At 44.0% G+C, this 16,964-nt stretch overlaps 1 protein-coding gene across 1 annotated transcript in view; it reads left to right on the top strand.

Moving 5' to 3' along the window:
• Positions 1 to 13,546, top strand: part of TPST1 (tyrosylprotein sulfotransferase 1) — a 110,526-nt gene extending 96,980 nt beyond the window's left edge. The window contains exons 4-6 of the mRNA XM_066274686.1: positions 5,399 to 5,449; positions 10,905 to 10,951; positions 13,018 to 13,546. Coding sequence (XP_066130783.1) covers positions 5,399 to 5,449; positions 10,905 to 10,922 — 69 coding nt within the window. The 3' untranslated portion in view covers positions 10,923 to 10,951; positions 13,018 to 13,546. The remainder of the gene's footprint in view (positions 1 to 5,398; positions 5,450 to 10,904; positions 10,952 to 13,017) is intronic.
• The last annotated feature ends 3,418 nt before the right edge of the window (positions 13,547 to 16,964 follow it).

Raw genomic sequence — 16,964 nt, 5'->3', positions numbered from 1 at the left:
CAAAAGTATTATGTAATGCTTGAGAGACTAGAGGGGGTGAGGTGCGTCAGACTTGATCTCCTCACCTGTCATAATGTAAGGCTGGGTGTCAGAAGGGAACACCCGTGTGCGCCCAAGCCCATCTCCCCGTGTCTTCTGCATCATCAGGTTTGTTTTCCAGCAGGATCTTTCCTATCAATAAGCAAATATGCCCTTGGTTTTTCTTTTTTAGCTTAGTTCTCGTTCTCTCTCTCTCTCTCTCTCTCTTTCTTTCTCTCTCTCTCTCTCTCTCTCCCTCTCTCCCTTCCTCCCTCCCTCTCCAGCCCCCTGCCTCTTGGTCCCAGTTTCCCTGCCACTGCCATTCCATTTCTTTGCTGCCCTTTATATCAAAACTCATTTCCTGTGCCCCTGTCTCCAGTTCCTTCCCCTCTATTCTTTTTTCATCCATTCCATTCAGAATTTCACAGCTACTATGCTACTTGATTTAATTTTGGTGAGGTCACAGAGACCTTCATGTTACTGTATCCAACGATCACCTTTTATTTTATATCCCAGTCTCTTTTTTTTTTTTTTTTTGTATTTTTCTGAAGCTGGAAATGGGGAGAGACAGTCAGACAGACTCCTGCATGCGCCCAACCGGGATCCACCTGGCACGCCCACCAGGGGGCGACGCTCTGCCCACCAGGGGGCAATGCTCTGCCCCTCCGGGGCATCACTCTGTTGCGACCAGAGCCACTCTAGCGCCTGGGGCAGAGGCCAAGGAGCCATCCCCAGCGCCTGGGCCATCTTTGCTTCAGTGGAGCCTCGGCTGCGGGAGGGGAAGAGAGATACAGAGAGGAAGGAGAGGGGGAGGGGCGGAGAAGCTGATGGGCGCTTCTCTTGTGTGCCCTGGCTGGGAATCGAACCCAGGACTTCTGCAGGCCAGGCCGATGCTCTACCACCGAGCCAACCGGCCAGGGCTATCCCAGTCTCTTTTGATACAGTTGATTACTTCCTCTTTCATAGGTTGCCTTCACTTGGCTTCTAGGACACCACTTTCTCTGTGCCTCAGTTTCTTTCTGTCTAAAAAGATAATACCTCCCGTGCCCTGGCTGGATGTTAGACCATTGTCCTGAAGCACAGAGGTTGCCAGGTCAATCCCCAGTCAGGGCACATACAGGAACAGATCAGTGTTCCTGTCTCTCTCTGTCACTCTCTCTCTCTCTTTCTCTCCCTTCCTTGCTCTAAAATCAATAAAATAAACATTAAAAAAATAAAAAGATTATACCTCCCTCAAGAGATTGTGGGATTCAGTGAGATAATACAGTGTGTCCGTAAAGTCATGGTGCACTTTTTGACCGGTCACAGGAAAACAACAAAAGACGATAGAGATGTGAAATCTGCACCAAATAAAAGGAGAACCCTCCCAGTTTCTGTAAGATGATGTGCAGCATGTGCGCATGCGCAGATGATGACGTAACATGTGTATACAGCAGAGCAGCCCATGGCCATGTCAGTCAAGATGTGGACGGTACAGAGGAAAGTTCAGGGTGTTCTGTGGCTCGCTAATTTCGAATCCATGACCAAAGTGCTACGTGAATATTGGCGTGTTTATAACGAAGTGCCATCACATAGGAATAACATTACTCGGTGGGATAAGCAGTTGAAGGAAACCGGCAGTTTGGTGGAGAAACCCCGTTCTGATAGGCCATCAGTCAGTGATGAGTCTGTAGAGGCTATATGGGACAGCTACCTAAGGAGCCCTAAAAACTCTGTGCGTGAGCCCACATCGAACTGCACTGAATAGGTATGAAACTGGGAGAGTTTTCCTTTTATTTGGTGCAGATTTCACATTTCTGTCGTCTTTTGTTTCTTTCCTGTGACGGGTCAAAAGTGCACCATGACTTTATGGACACACTGTACATATGAAGCCCTTACTTAACACTAATCTGATGCAGAGAAAATAATCGAGTTTAGCTGCTGTTCTTTTTGTTCTCATTTCTAGTGCACCCTCCAAATCAACAGCTTACTTTGCCTCCATGTCATTTCTTCAGTGCTTGAGGTAGGAGGGTCCTGTAGGAAGGTTTGGGTTCTGAGTACCTAGCTCATCGCTATCAGGCACAATCCTCAGTCCATGAGTGCCAGAGAATAGTATGTCCACAAACACCGTTCATTTAACCAAAGGAAATTTCGTTCCTAACTATGCTATTTTTATAACCAGTGCAGGAATTGGTTTCCTGCACTAAATAGGAATTGCTTTGTCAGTAGAAAATGTTCTTTTTGTCAGTACCATAGTTTTTAACTTTCGAAGTTTTTGTTCCCTAAAGGATAATGAAAGGAGACAGCTTTCCACTTATTTTTGATTGAGCCTTTTATCTGAGCTATTATCCTGACCCCTTTTTGGTTATTACATTTGTGACATCACATATTTAGGGGTTTGTTCCCCTTTATATAAGCCTCACCTCAATGAAACTGTCGGAAGGCACTTATATTTAATGTTTCTACTCATGTTTTCTGTCATGCCTTTCTGGTTTTTAAAATGAACCAAAAAGAGAAGGTGAGGTTTAATCACAAGATTTGCTAACGGTGGTAAAATGCAGAGAGCATGGTATTTAATGGGAGAATGCAGAATAGGCTAGCTGGGAGAGAGGAGGTTCAGTTTCTGCGAGCCTGAAAAAACGTGGGGAATATTAGGAGAGTTTCTGGGGACCTAACGCATGAACAGTGGAGGAGGGAGTGGGCAAACCAAGTTTGTTCTGGTTCAGTAAGGCAGCCAGGGCCAAAGACCCTAGGCCAGAGCAGCTTGTGTCCCAGGGCTTGGGGGATGGGGGTTAGAACTGAAGGGAGAAGAAAGACACTTGAGAATCTGGTTAAAATAAAATAAACCTCTTTAGTGGCTTGAGTCCCTGTGAGTGTCTGCCACAGATAGGTAAGTAGGTGCAAAGAAAGTCAGCCTTGACATGAGACAGACAGTTCCAGGGGTTTAGACACTTCCTACCCCAGAAAGCTGGAACAGTTACACAATGTTATATATCAATTAGATCTCAATAAAACTGGGGGTGGGGGAAAGAAAGCTGGAACAATCTCTGGACTGTGGTGTTAAGATAGACCAAATAGTATTCTTACATACAGATTCTTTAGGGAGTGGCTAAGCGAGTCCCCCAGTGACCTGGGACTCAGAGAAGCTGCAGTGTTGTTATCCTGCACCCACCTCAGCCTCCGGTGTGGTGCATCTGTGAAGAAATGCCTTCTCCATAAGTCTGAGATCTCTGCTTTAATTAAAGCTTCCTGGGACTGTAGCAGAGAATGCAAAGAATAGGTGAGGTTTTAGAAATTGTAGTAAAAGAGAGAGGAAAAAAAATACATTCATTTTCTGAATCTCAAAAGGAATGCTGCTACTTTTTGAAGTGGATCAATTAATTGTCTTAAAACCAAGTAAAAATGCTTTAGGTTTGTAGGCTTCAGGGTTCACCAGTTAGAAGATTTCTTTGTGCTCTAAGGGGCTACCCAGTGACTCTTTTCCCAATAACAATCCATAGTTTTTTACTGTAGTTTCTTCACTTTTGATTGACATGAATAGTTTCCAAGCTGTTGCAGTGTTGAAACAGATATCTTTGTACTTAACAAAGGGTGTATGTGTGTGTTGGGGTGGTGTATTGTTAGCATTAAACTACTGGCTTAATTTTTTTATTCATTTTTGTTATTGAAGTATATAACATACATACAGCAAAGTACACAAATCATAGTTAAATAAAGAATCACAAAATGAACATACCTTCATAATCTCAAGCCATACCAAAACAGAAAATTTCCAGCACCTGGAAACCTCCCTCATTTCCCTTCCCCATCACTACCACTGCCCTCCTCCCCAGATTTTTTTTTTAATTTTTTTATAGGGACAGAGAGAGAGTCAGATAGAGGGATAGACAGGGACAGACAGACAGGAATGGAGAGAGATGAGAAGCATCAATCATCAGTTTTTTGTTGTCACACCACAGTTGTTCATTGATTGCTTTCTCATATGTGCCTTGACTGCGGGCCTTCAGCAGACTGAGTAACCCCTTGCTTGAGCCAGTGACCTTGGGTCCAAGCTGGTGAGCTTTTTGCTCAAACCAGATGAGCCCGCGCTCAAGCTGGCAACCTCGGGGTCTCGAACCTGGGTCCTTCCGCATCCCAGTCTGACGCTCTATCCACTGCACCACCGCCTGGTCAGGCCCTCCTCCCCAGATTTTTAACATAGAATTGTTTTGCCTATTTATAAGCTTTAAAAGTTTTAAATAGATGCATGTAGTATGTTATTGAGGGGGGATCTGGCTTATTTCCCATCATCATTATGTGTTGGGATTAATCTATGTGGTTGGTAGAGTAGTAGTTCATTTTTTCTTGCTGTGTAGGATATCATATATACATAAACCAAACTTACTCATTTATTCAGTCTAATTGCACTGCTCAGTACCACCTTTGTCTTAAACCAAGCATCTGTATTCGGGGTCTGTTTCTGGACACTTCATTCACTAATATATTTATATATCCTTGTGCCAAAACTTTACTGTCTTAATTATAGTGCTATGTATAGTATTATATATATGTGTATATGTTCATCTTTTTAAATAATTTTGATTATTTTTGGTCTTATGCATTTCCATATAACTTTTATGATCAGCTTCAAATTACCCCTTGCATGCTAGAATTTTGATTGGAAATCCTTTGTGGAAAATGGACAGCTTTACTATATTGAATTTTCCAGTCCCTGAAAGTAGAATGTTTCTCTATTTATTTGATCTTTAATTTCTCTCAATGTTTTATAGTTTTCTGTCTTACACATCTTTTATTAGATTTATTCTCAGGTATTTGGTGAGGTTTTTTTGATGTTATTATAAAAGATATTTAAAAATATTTTCTAATTGCTGGCAGTAGAAACATAATAAGATTTCATGAGGTTAAAAGTATTTATCATTTTAGAATCATCTGATATTCAAATTACTATGGGAATCTTGGGTCCTTAAGAAAAGTTGGGTTAAATACGGGTTTTAAGGTTGGAGATTTCAGAAGGAAATCAGGAGGAGCCTACTTCTAAATGGTGGGAATTGTGTGTCGTTGCTTGAGAGAGGTGGCCTAGGGCTTACTTTCTCTCTCAGCTGAAATGATTGGAACTTGGAATGTTGGGATGTTTTCTTTTCTTGATATAGCTGAGCCCTCTCCCAGCCAGCCCACTTCTGGAAGCACTCAGGTCGATGTGGAGCAGGTGGGACCAGAGTGAGTGGGGATTTCACAAGGCCTTCACCTCTGACTGCTCTTGAACTGCAGGCTCCCCTCCCACTCTGAAACTCACCCAGAATGAAGCAGTAAGCCCACCACCCACTGCCGGGTATTGCAAGCATCCTGAAGCGTAATGACAGTACCTCTTTGCTTAAACTCATATATGGCTTTGTTTTTCTAGGTCTATAAAGGAGAATTTCAGCTACCTGAATTTCTTAAAGAAAAACCTCAGGTACTGTATCTGTTTTCTCCTCTTGATATATAATGGATGGGTTCTTGCGATGAAGTGATCTTCTTAATATGTGCTGGTAGTAGAAAGATTGGCCTCTGGCAATTGTTGTTTTTTTTGTTGTTGTTTTTTTTTTCATCTCTCTGAAGCTGGAAACAGGGAGAGACAGTCAGACAGACTCCCGCATGCACCCAACCGGGATCCACCCGGCACGCCCACCATGGGGCGAAGCTCTGCCCACCAGGGGGCGATGCTCTGCCCCTCCGGGGCGTCGCCATGTCGCGACCAGAGCCACTCTAGCGCCTGAGGAAGAGGCCACAGAGCCATCCCCAGCGCCCGGGCCATCTTTGCTCCAATGGAGCCTTGGCTGCGGGAGGGGAAGAGAGAGACAGAGAGGATAGCGCGGCGGAGGGGTGGAGAAGCAAATGGACGCTTCTCCTGTGTGCCCTGGCCGGGAATCGAACCCGGGTCCTCCGCACGCTAGGCCAACGCTCTACCGCCAGTTGTTGGTTTTAATAATAATTTAACACAGCCTTTATTTCAGAGAGCTCAGGGTCGTCCAAAGCCAGGTAAATACTTTATTAGGAACTAAAATCCAGTTGCTTGAGGTCTTCCAAACCACACAGTATTCCACATATAAGGATCCTGACTTGTGTATCTGCTCCAGCTTCTGATATCTACCTTTAAATAAAAATGCACAGCCTGACCTGTGATGGTGCAGTGCATCAAGTGTTGCCCTAGAATGCTGAGGTCACCAGTTTGAAACCCCAGGCTTGCCTAGTCATGGCGCATTTGAGAAACAACTACTATCATTTGATGTTTCCCGCTCCTCCCCACCTTCTCTCTCCTTTCTCTAAAATCAATAAATAAAATCTAAAAAAAAAAAAAAAATGTACAGCTACCCTTTGTTCTTACTATGTTTATACATCCATAGCCTTTTAACTGTTCTCACTTGGATCCTAGAAGACTTGAGAATATACACAGCCATTGGTCCTCAACTACAAAGTCCCCCAAGTTGGGAAAGAATGGTGAGAGTTTGACGCTTGTAAATTTTACTTTTTAAGAAATGAATTAAAACAAATCCATAGTTATCCTTGTAATGCCACACTCTCACTCCAATGCTGTGTTTATTGAGTTGGAAAGAAACGGTACTGTTATGGCTGCTGCTCTAGAGTAGCCCAGAATATCCTTCATCTGAGCCTCATCTGCCATTTTATATAGTAGTGAGGGGGGGGGGGTTGAAAATGAAAATTTGAACCCAGCAGAAGACTTCCTTTCTAGGAGAGTGATAATACATGTTGCCTACAAGCTGCTGCTATCAGTGTTTAGCTTGTTATTAGGAAATGAAGACTCAGTACTGAACTCAGTTTCCAAAAATGTTCACATATTGGTTGCTGAGGGAAACACACCACCTCACAGACTCTCTGTGGAGTCAGGTTGCCTGAAAGAAGCCTGTGTTATATGGGCTGGCCGTCACAGAGAAGCTGTGTCTCTGTGTTCTCAGGTTCTGTCTGATAACAGTCAGCCATCAATACATATTACTTGAGAATTTCAAACTACTTTCAAGGCATTTTTTTATTAGCGTGTATTTAATTTTCATCCATTCATTCGTTTCAGTTTTTCAACAAATGTTTAAAAAATTTCTATTATGAGTCCTCAGGAAACAGGGGAAAAAAAGATCTTTTCAAGGAAGATATTTGCCAGTGATACATCCAATAAAAGGTTAATGTCCAAAATGTGTAAGAAAATCATACAACTTAACACCAGAAAAACAAACAGTCTGATTTTAAAAATGGGCAGAGGACCTTAATAGACATTTTTCCAAAGAGGACGTACAGATGGCCAATAGACATATGAAAAGATGCTCAATGTCACTAATCATTAGAAAAATGCAATTTAAAAGCCATAATAAGATATCACATCACACCTGTCAGAATAGCTATCATCAATAAATCAACAAACAAGTGTTGGCAAGGATGTGGAGAAAATGGTACCCTTGTACACTGTTGGTGGGATTGCAAATTGGCATAGCCACTATGTAAAACAGTATGGAGGTTCCTCAAAAAATTAAAAATAGAACTACCATATAACTCAGCAATTTTACTTCTGGGTATTTATCCAAAGAAATCTAAACATTAATTCAAAAACACATATGCTAGGCCCTGGCCAATTGGCTCAGTGGTAGAGCGTCGGCCTGGCGTGCAGGAGTCCCGGGTTCAATTCTCGACCAGGTCACACAGGAGAAGCACCCATCTGCTTCTCCACCCCTCCCCCTCTCCTTCCTCTCTGTCTCTCTCTTCCCCTCCCGCAGCCAAGGCTCCATTAGAGCAAAAAGTTGGCCCGGGCGCTGAGGATGGCTCTATGGCCTTTGCCTCAGGTGCTAGAATGGCTCTGGATGCAACAGAGCAACACCCCAGATGGGCAGAGCCTCACCCCCTGGTGGGCGTGCCAGGTAGATCCCGGTCGGGCACATGCGGGAGTCTGTCTGACTGCCTCCCTGTTTCCAACTTCAGAAAAATAAAAAAATAAAAAAACACATATGCTGTCCTATGTTCATTGCAGCATTATTTACAATAGGCAAGATATGAAAACAACCTAAGAGTTCACTGATAGACAATTGGATAAAGAAGATATGGTACATACATACAGTGGAATATGACTCAGCTATAAAAAGTAATGAAATCTTTCCATTCGCTGCATCATGGATGGACCTAGAGGATATAGTGAAATAAGTCAGAGAAAGACAGATGTCATAGGATTTTACTTATATGTGGAATCTGAAAAACAAATGAACAAACAAAACAGAAGCTCATAGATACAGAGAATATTTTGATGGTTGCCTGATAGAAGGGTGTTTGGGAAGATGGTTGAAAGGGGGAAGGGAATAGGGTGTACAAATTCCCCATTTTTAAAAGTTGCAGGGATGTAAAGTACAGCATAGGGAGCATGTTAATAATATTTCATTAGCTATATATGGTGTCAGGTGGGTACTTAGACTTATTAAGGTGATTACTTTGTAAGTTATGTAAATTATATAAATGTCTAATCACTGTTATATACCTGAAACTAATATAATATTGTATATCAACTGTAATTGAAAACAATTTTTATTTTTTTTTTGTATTTTTCTGAAGCTGGAAACGGGGAGAGACAGTCAGACAGACTCCCGCATGCGCCCGACCGGGATCCACCCGGCACGCCCACCAGGGGCGAAGCTCTGCCCACCAGGGGGCGATGCTCTGCCCCTCCGGGGCATCGCTCTGCCGCAACCAGAGCCACTCTAGCGCCTGGGGCAGAGGCCAAGGAGCCATCCCCAGCGCCCGGGCCATCTCTGCTCCAATGGAGCCTTGGCTGTGGGAGGGGAAGAAAGAGACAGAGAGGAAGGGGGGGGGTGGAGAAGCAAATGGGCGCTTCTCCTATGTGCCCTGGTCGGGAATTGAACCCGGGTCCCCTGCACGCCAGGCCGACGCTCTACCGCTGAGCCAACCGGCCAGGGCCTGTAATTGAAAAATTTTTAAAAATTTAAAAAACCTTTTCAAGGAACTCCTAATCTATCTAAAAGACTGATTGACTTGTGCATACAAGGTGGTGCAGGGCCCTGAGCCGGGGCTGGGCGTGAATCCCCAGAACACAGGATGGATTCATGAACAGGCTGTCACTCGCATATAATCTATGGCAACTGGAGCCAGAAAATAATCCACGATGCTGAGTCTTGAGGCTGCTTTGCATAATAAGTCTGAAGGAGTCAAGGGATACCCTTGCTTTACAGCACACACACAAATCACTTCCAGGTGGATTACAGACCTAAATATGAAAGGCAAAATAATGAAGTTTTTAGGAAACAGTAGAGGAGAATATCTTTATGACCTTAAGAGGGAAGGATTTCTTAAACAAGTCATTAAAAATACTAATCATTAATTTTAAAATGGCTAAGTTGGACTACATTAAAATTGAGAATGTTTACATATTAGAAGCATCATAGTAAAAATGTATGCATTAAGTGGGAGGAAATATTTTAAACAAATAACTCATTTGTGGAATATAGATAATTTCTACAAATCAATAAGAAAAAAGATTTTAAAAATTGGATAAAAAGCATATCAGGCACTTCAGGCCCCTTCTTCGGGTAGTTTCATTTAATCACACACATATATATTTAGAAAAGGGCCTATAAAAGACTTAGGTTTAATTTCTAATAAATGAGGAAACTGAAGCCCACAGAACCCTCAGGTTTGATATTTAGTTGGAATGGCTCACAGAACTCAGGGAAGTGCTGTACTTGTGATTATAGTTTTATATTTATAAAGGATACAAGTCAGGACCAGCCGGATGAGGAGAACACAGGACAAGTCTGGGAGAGACTCCAGCACAGACTCTGTGTCCGTTCCTCATGGAGTCAGGGTGCTTCTCCCTCCTGCACACTGTGCGTTCACCAACCAGGAAGCTCCACTGAACTGTGACATCCTGAGTTTTTCTTGGGTTCTAATTACATAGGCACGATTGATTGAATCATTGGCCATGTGATTGAACTCAGTCTCCGGTCAACTTCCCCTGACCAGAGGTTAGGCTGACTCAAAGCCCCACCCCTCTAATTACAGGGTTGGTCTTTCTGGTGAACAGCCCCCATTCTGAGTCCTCTCATCTCTTAATGTAAACTCAGGTATGATCCAAGAGGCTCGTGAATAACAAAACACTCTTGTTACACAGGAAATTCCAAGGAGTTAGTCTCCTTACCAGGAATCAGGGACAAAGGCCAGTCAAGTTAATTATTATAGCCTGGCCTATGGTGGCGCAATGGCTGGAGCATCCACCTGGAACACTGAGGTCGCCAGTTTAGAACCCTTGGCTTGCCTGGTCAAGGCACATACTTACTACAAGCAAGCAATGAACAACTATGAGTTGATATTTCTCACTGCCTCTCTGTAAAATCAATAAATAAATTCTTAAAAAAAAATTATTTATGGCCCTGGCCGGTTAACTCGGTGATAGAGCATCAGCCTGGCCTGTGGATGTCCTGGGTTTGATTCCTGGTCAGGGCACACAGGAGAAGAAATCATCTGCTTTTCCACATCTCACCCCGCCACACTTTCTCATCCCTTCCCACAACCATGGTTCAATTGGTTCAAGCACATTGGCCCTGGGTGCTCTGCCTCGGGCGCTAAAAATAGTTCTGTTGTGAGCATGGCCACAGATGGGCAAAGCATCAGCCCCGGATGGGGGTTGCCGAGTGGATCCCAGTCTGGGCACATGCAGGAGTCAGTCTATCTCCTCTACTCTCACTTTGGAAAAGAAGAAAAAAAAATTTTTTTAATATTTATTATATAACAGTAGCAGACTGAGATCATTAGAACATCTAATCAGAGCCTGCAAGCTACACCTGATATTTTGACCAGAGCAGTCACCTCTCAATGCTGACCAACTTTGACGACTTTAAAACATCTTTTGCTTTCTTTGACAGACTGAGCAATTGGAATAGCAGAGCCAGGAACCTCTTACATTCATGAGGTAAGTGTCTGGGGACATTGCTGGGTCTTTGGGTTTCCCTGCTGAGGCTCTCGTAGGAGGGCAGGTCGGCCAGGGTGGGGAGCACAGCTCTGGGCTCGTTCTGCCTACACTGGCTCTGTGTGGCATTGAGCAGATTACTTCTCTGTTTCTTAAGTCCTCATCTATAAAACAAAGACAGTATTATTAATAAGAGAGTGGTGGTAAGAATTAACCATAATAATGTCTGCAAAACCTGGCACATAGTAAGCAAAGTAACAGTGTTAGTTATTTTCAATATGATAAATGATAAAATCTTTTGGCTGAAAGAAGCCTAGAGAACATCAGCCTCAACCATCTGTTTGCTAGTAAGGCAGCTGACCCTGGAGAGAGTGGGTTATTTCCCAGGTCGCATCACAGGTAGGAGAAGCCAGGGCTGAGGACCACCACTGCTCCCTCCCACCCGTGCTGCTTTCTCTGTGTGCTGGACATGCACATAACTTTGCACTGATATTTTGGGGGGTTAGTTGGTTTGTTTTTCAAGCCTACCTCTGCCGATTTTAATGTACTATGACGTCTATGTTTGTAACCTGTGTTGATTCGTTGTAGCTAAGGGCTACGATTTGGACTAGGCCGGCCGTGCCTAATAAGTTTCATTTATATTTGAGTAATCATCAGGTACATGTTCAGGGACTCCAGCCACTTCGTGACAGAGCTGGTTTCTGAATCCGGACCTCCTGATTTAGCTGCTCAGAGCTTACCTCCCGCACACACACGTACACACACTTGCTGAAGTTTCTGTTTTTCTCTGAATGATGCGGTGATGCCATACATCATTTAGAACTTGAATAGCTTTTTTAAAATTTGATTTTTGCTTGCTGTTTTTTATTTTTATTTTATATAATAATCATGTATTAAGTGCATATTTCATACCTAGCATAAAAAAACAAACATTTTATCTATAGTATTTAAAAGATATGTATGAGCTATATAACATCTATGATAATTATGAATTATTTATATATACATATTTGAATGAGTTCAGTCAAGTTTCAAACCACTCTGGCAAGTAGGTGGTATTATTCCTGCTGTACTGATGAGAAAATGGAGATGGAATGATTTGAATAGGAGATTTTTATGACTTGCTGTGTGTTAGTGGGTTTTCGGTAGAAACAGCACTATACCGTGTCAAAATCATGGTGCCAGTGAGCCAGTAGTATGAATAGGTCTCAGGATTTATGATTACCTTTTTTGCAGAGGAGCAAATGGCGAAATGTTAGACTCATACTCTGTGGGTGTACATATCGAACAGCAGCCATCAGGCCTTGGATAATTTTGTTTACCCAAAATACTTTCAAAATTTATAAATTCCCTTCCCAGAACACAATACAGGGCTTTGTTGATTGACCAGCTCTTTCATACGACACATTCAGACAAACTGCTCTAGTGACATACTACAGAAACAATCCCAAGAGTAGTCTTTGTTTTACAAGACAGATAGCGGCATCGGGTTGACTCCAGCCTTCAAGCTGGCTCCGCAGCAGCATTTCTCTCCTGTCTGCTTCTCGCGCCTGGGCGTGCCCAGGTGCCCTGAGAGGACCCTGGGAGCCTAGATAGCAGAGCACCTCAGGACAGGTCCCAGTCTGTCTGCTTGTCTGTGGATCCCTTTGGCATTTGAATGACAGTGTGTTATATAAAGCCTCCTTTAAACAACCTTAGCCTCCACTTTCTCAGAAGAGTCAGCGTGTTGGACCCCTGAGTATCTGACGTCCCCACCAGTGCCCCCAGGGTAGCTTCAATTGCTAGACAGTTGCAGTCATTTCAAAATGGGCAGGAGTGGCCCTTGTTTTGGCTGCTTGATTTTGCACATGGAAGCTGCCGGCAGGCATCTCCGAGCATCCCAGACTCATCCCAGAGGGAGAGTGTGCCTCTCCTGCGGTATCCCTGAAGCAGCTGCTCTCTCAATTGTCAACTCCCTTGCGGGTCTACCCAGCGTAGGTCAGGCCCACTGCTGGGGAGAGGCACGTGGTGTGGGGGGAGAAGGCACTGTGACTCCACACCTGTAACTGCATTCCTTTTGTTTGCCCTAGGGAAGACAGATACCTGTTCAACAGAAGGGGAGTTTCTAGGACTGGCTGTCACCTGCTGAGACCCACGGAGTGTATGTACCAGGGTCTGCATCTCCTGGTTGCTTGCCAGACTCCTCCTACCGAGGGGGTGGATGTAGGTGCCCATTTGGGTCTTTCTGAGCGATCTGGTTCCTGAGTACAGCACTCTTGATTCTAATTGCATGCACAATCCAGTGGATAAGGAGCCTGTATGGGACGTGTACTTTCCTTATCTTTTCTTACCAGATTCCAAACTTTGTTTTCAAGCGGAGGGTTTAAAAATGGGATTCTGGAAACAGAATTGGCAGTTTCATCTTGGAATAGGTCATCTGTACATGTTCTAATGTTTTGTAGAACACTTGTACCTGTTTAAATGTATTGATGTGGATAATACTAAATATCTTGATTATTTAAATAATTCATTGTATTGTTTCTGAGAAGTTGAGGAATTACCATATACATTTACAAGTTAATGACTTTTGTATTTTATTTTTCAAAATAAAAGCTTTAAATGTGAAGCATTCTGGTAGTTTACATGTCTTCATTACTGTGCTTTCAGAGAAGGCAGTAAGACCTCATTAGGCATTGATCCGACAAACCAAAGTTTCTTTATTTGCCTGAAGTATATTCATTTGGCTGTACTATATTCAGTTGGCTATAATATAGATTTGCCTGTAGTATATTCATTTGCCTGTAGTATATTCATTTGGCTATAGTACTGGTATATTCAGTTGGCTGTAGTATATTCATTTGGCTGTATTCCCCTCTATGCATCATAATTTCGTAGTGAAGTTTCTGCTGTAATTTATTTCAGAGAGCAGGTACTATCCATTTGTCTCAGAATCCTGTTCCTCTGTTTCATACTTACGTGTATAAGGAAAGAGACGTTACTGATTCCAGTTGTCTTCTTGTTTTTTTCTTTCTTACCTGAATTTACTGGTGTGACACTGGTTAACTGGTTAATTATTATTTTTTTGTATGTTATCTCATCCCAGAAACTGTATTTTTTACCAATCACTCAAGACAGAAACCCAAGAGTCATACTTGATTTCACCCTTTTCTTCCCTCTTCTCACCCACATACAAGATCTTTGATTCAATTTAAAATGACTACTTCTACCAGATCAATTCTTAGTTCAGCACCTTCAAAATAGTTCCTGAATCCACTTCCCTTCAGCTGCCATGCCCCACCCTCATCCAAGACATCACTATCTGTCACCTAGACTATTGCAATGTATAGCCCCGTAAACAATCTCCCCATCCCTACTCTTGCCCCCTCAAATTCTGCTTAGCACACAGCAAAGTAAGAGTTTTAAAGTGCACATCTGGGCATAATCCTCCCACTTGCCATTTCATTTAGAATCAGATCCAAACTGCTGCCGCGGTCCAGCTCCAGCCACGGTCCAGCTCCGGCCCTCCCTCCCTCCCTCTGTTCCTGGCCAGTCCCTCCTCCTCACCCCTGTGCCCTGGAGCTCGTTGCATTTCCTGAAACACACTCTGCCTCTCTCTGCAGTGTTCTTCCCTTTGCTCTTCGCCTCATGTCTCCTCCTCCATTCTCTGGTCTCAACAAATTCCTCAGAGAGACTTTCCTTGACCCCTGGAACTAAACACGAGATGCCCATCCTGCCTACCTTCCTTCAAAGTTTCACCTTATCACACTCTGCAGTGTTTAATCCCTGTTGATTTTTTTAATTGTCTGTCTTCTATGCCAGATGGTAATTCATTGGGGGTGAATTCACTTGTCTATTGTTATACTCCTGACACCTACCAAAGTGTGTGACACATTCCAGGAATTCAGTAAAATATTCAGTGAATGGTAATCTTCCCAGGAACCTCTGCCATGTCATTTGTGGATGAGGAAACAGTCTCAGCCAAGTCAGGTCCCCTCAGCTAGTGCCACAGTGATGACCTGGTATGTAGGTCCAAGCCTGACCCGAATAGCATTCTTTCCACTCCACTCCCTTAGCCCTGCACCCTTCCATTTAAAATGAATCCTTCTTGCCTGACCAGGCGGTGGCACAGTGGATAGAGCATTGGACTGGGATGCAGAAGACCCAGGTTCGAGACCCCGAGGTCGCCAGCTTGAGCGAGGGCTCATCTGGTTTGAGCAAAAGCTCACTTGAGCCCAACGTTGCTGGCTCAAGCAAGGGGTTACTTGGTCTGCTGAAGGCCCGTGGTAAAGGCACATAAAAATAAATAAATAAATAAAATGAATACTGCTGCCAGATCAATGCTTTGTTCAGCACTGTGTCTTCTCACTCCTTTGTTCAAAAGCCTTCTTCGGCCCTGGCCGGTTGGCTCAGTGGTAGAGCGTCGGCCTGGCATGCGGGGGACCCGGGTTCGATTCCCGGCCAGGGCACATAGGAGAAGTGCCCATTTGCTTCTCCACACACCCCCCCCCTCCTTCCTCTCTGTCTCTTCCCCTCCTGCAGCCGGGGCTCCACTGGAGCGGGGATGGCCCGGGCGCTGGGGATGGCTCCTTGGCCTCTGCCCCAGGCGCTAAGGTGGCTCTGGTTGTGGCAGAGCGACGCCCCGGAGGGGCAGAGCGTCGCCCCTGATGGGCGTGCCGGGTGGATCCCGGTCGGGCGCATGCGGGAGTCTGTCTGACTGTCTCTCCCCGTTTCCAGCTTCAGAGGAATACAAAAAAAAAAAAAAAGCCTTCTTCGATTCTCTAATGCTATCACGTTATAGTACGTCTAAACTCTTCTGCCTGCACATGCAGCCTCACTGCTCCTGTGTGCACTGTGATTCTTCCCTCTGACGTACCCTTCATTCTCCACTTCTTCCAGACTCCTGTAAACCTTCCCTCTCCCCTCTACCTGTCAATTCCAGCTTCATTAAGGGCTCAGCTGTCTGGAGTCCCATTCCTTGTTACTCAACTTCTCTAACCTCCAAGTAGCAATAAAGTCAGCTTTATTTAGCTAATTGTCTTTTCTCTTGTGTATTTCCTATGTTTCTAGCCTGATGTCACCACCTTTGTGGGAAGGAGGTCACATACCCCTCCTAGGGCCTATCAGAATGGGAGGGGACATTTTCAAACTAACCAGCCTGACTCCCAACAGTTGCCCCTAAAGAACACATGCATTTTATTCCCCACACCTGTCCACTTCGAATGGGGGGGGGGCATATTGGAATAGGAGCAGGACAGAGAACAGCTGCACAGAATGGTTGACCCAGGGAAGTGGAAACTGCTGCAGAAGTAGCCTGGAGAAACACGTGCTGTTGCATCTCCATCCTTATTAACATTCCTTCCTTCACAAAGCTTGCTTTCTTCTGGTCTGAGCACATTTCTTTTGAGCCCTGTAAAGAAAAGCATTTCTGTTTTGTACTTTATTTTTGGTCAGCTCTCTAAAGATGACTATATCTGTGAAATGTGATTTGATAGAATCAGATGGAACTCCTGTTTAACCAATGAAAGATGGCTGGTGTAAAATTAAAAAGAGGTAACTGGGTGAGGGTCCAGGGTAGATGTGTGGCCTGTGACCATCAGAGAGCTCCCTGGAGCCAGCATAGCCATGGCCACAGCCACAGGTGGACCGGCGAAGCCAGGGAGAAGCTGGTGTCCTCAGCGGCTATGGAGGAGCTCAGAGAGAGCACCAGCCAGGAGGATTCACAGGATCTGAAAATGAGGTGGAAAATCTTAGTAATCGCTTAGTCAAGTAATAATTCTTTTATTTATTTATTTTATTTTATTTTTTTACAGAGACAGAGAGTGAGTCAGAGAGAGGGATAGACAGGGACGGACAGACAGACAGGAACGGAGAGAGATGAGAAGCATCAATCATCAGTTCTTCATTGCGCGTTGTGACACCTTAGTTGTTCATTGATTGCTTTCTCATATGTGCCTTGACTGTGGGCCTTCAGCAGACCGAGTAACCCCTTGCTGGAGCCAGCAACCTTGGGTTCCAGCTGGTGGGCTTTTGCTCAAAC

This window comes from Saccopteryx bilineata, chromosome 4 (genome assembly GCF_036850765.1).
Source record: "Saccopteryx bilineata isolate mSacBil1 chromosome 4, mSacBil1_pri_phased_curated, whole genome shotgun sequence".
Taxonomy (NCBI): Eukaryota; Metazoa; Chordata; class Mammalia; order Chiroptera; family Emballonuridae; genus Saccopteryx; species Saccopteryx bilineata.
The sequence above is the reverse complement of the archived record's forward strand: the minus strand, read 5'-3'. Positions and strand labels throughout refer to the sequence as shown.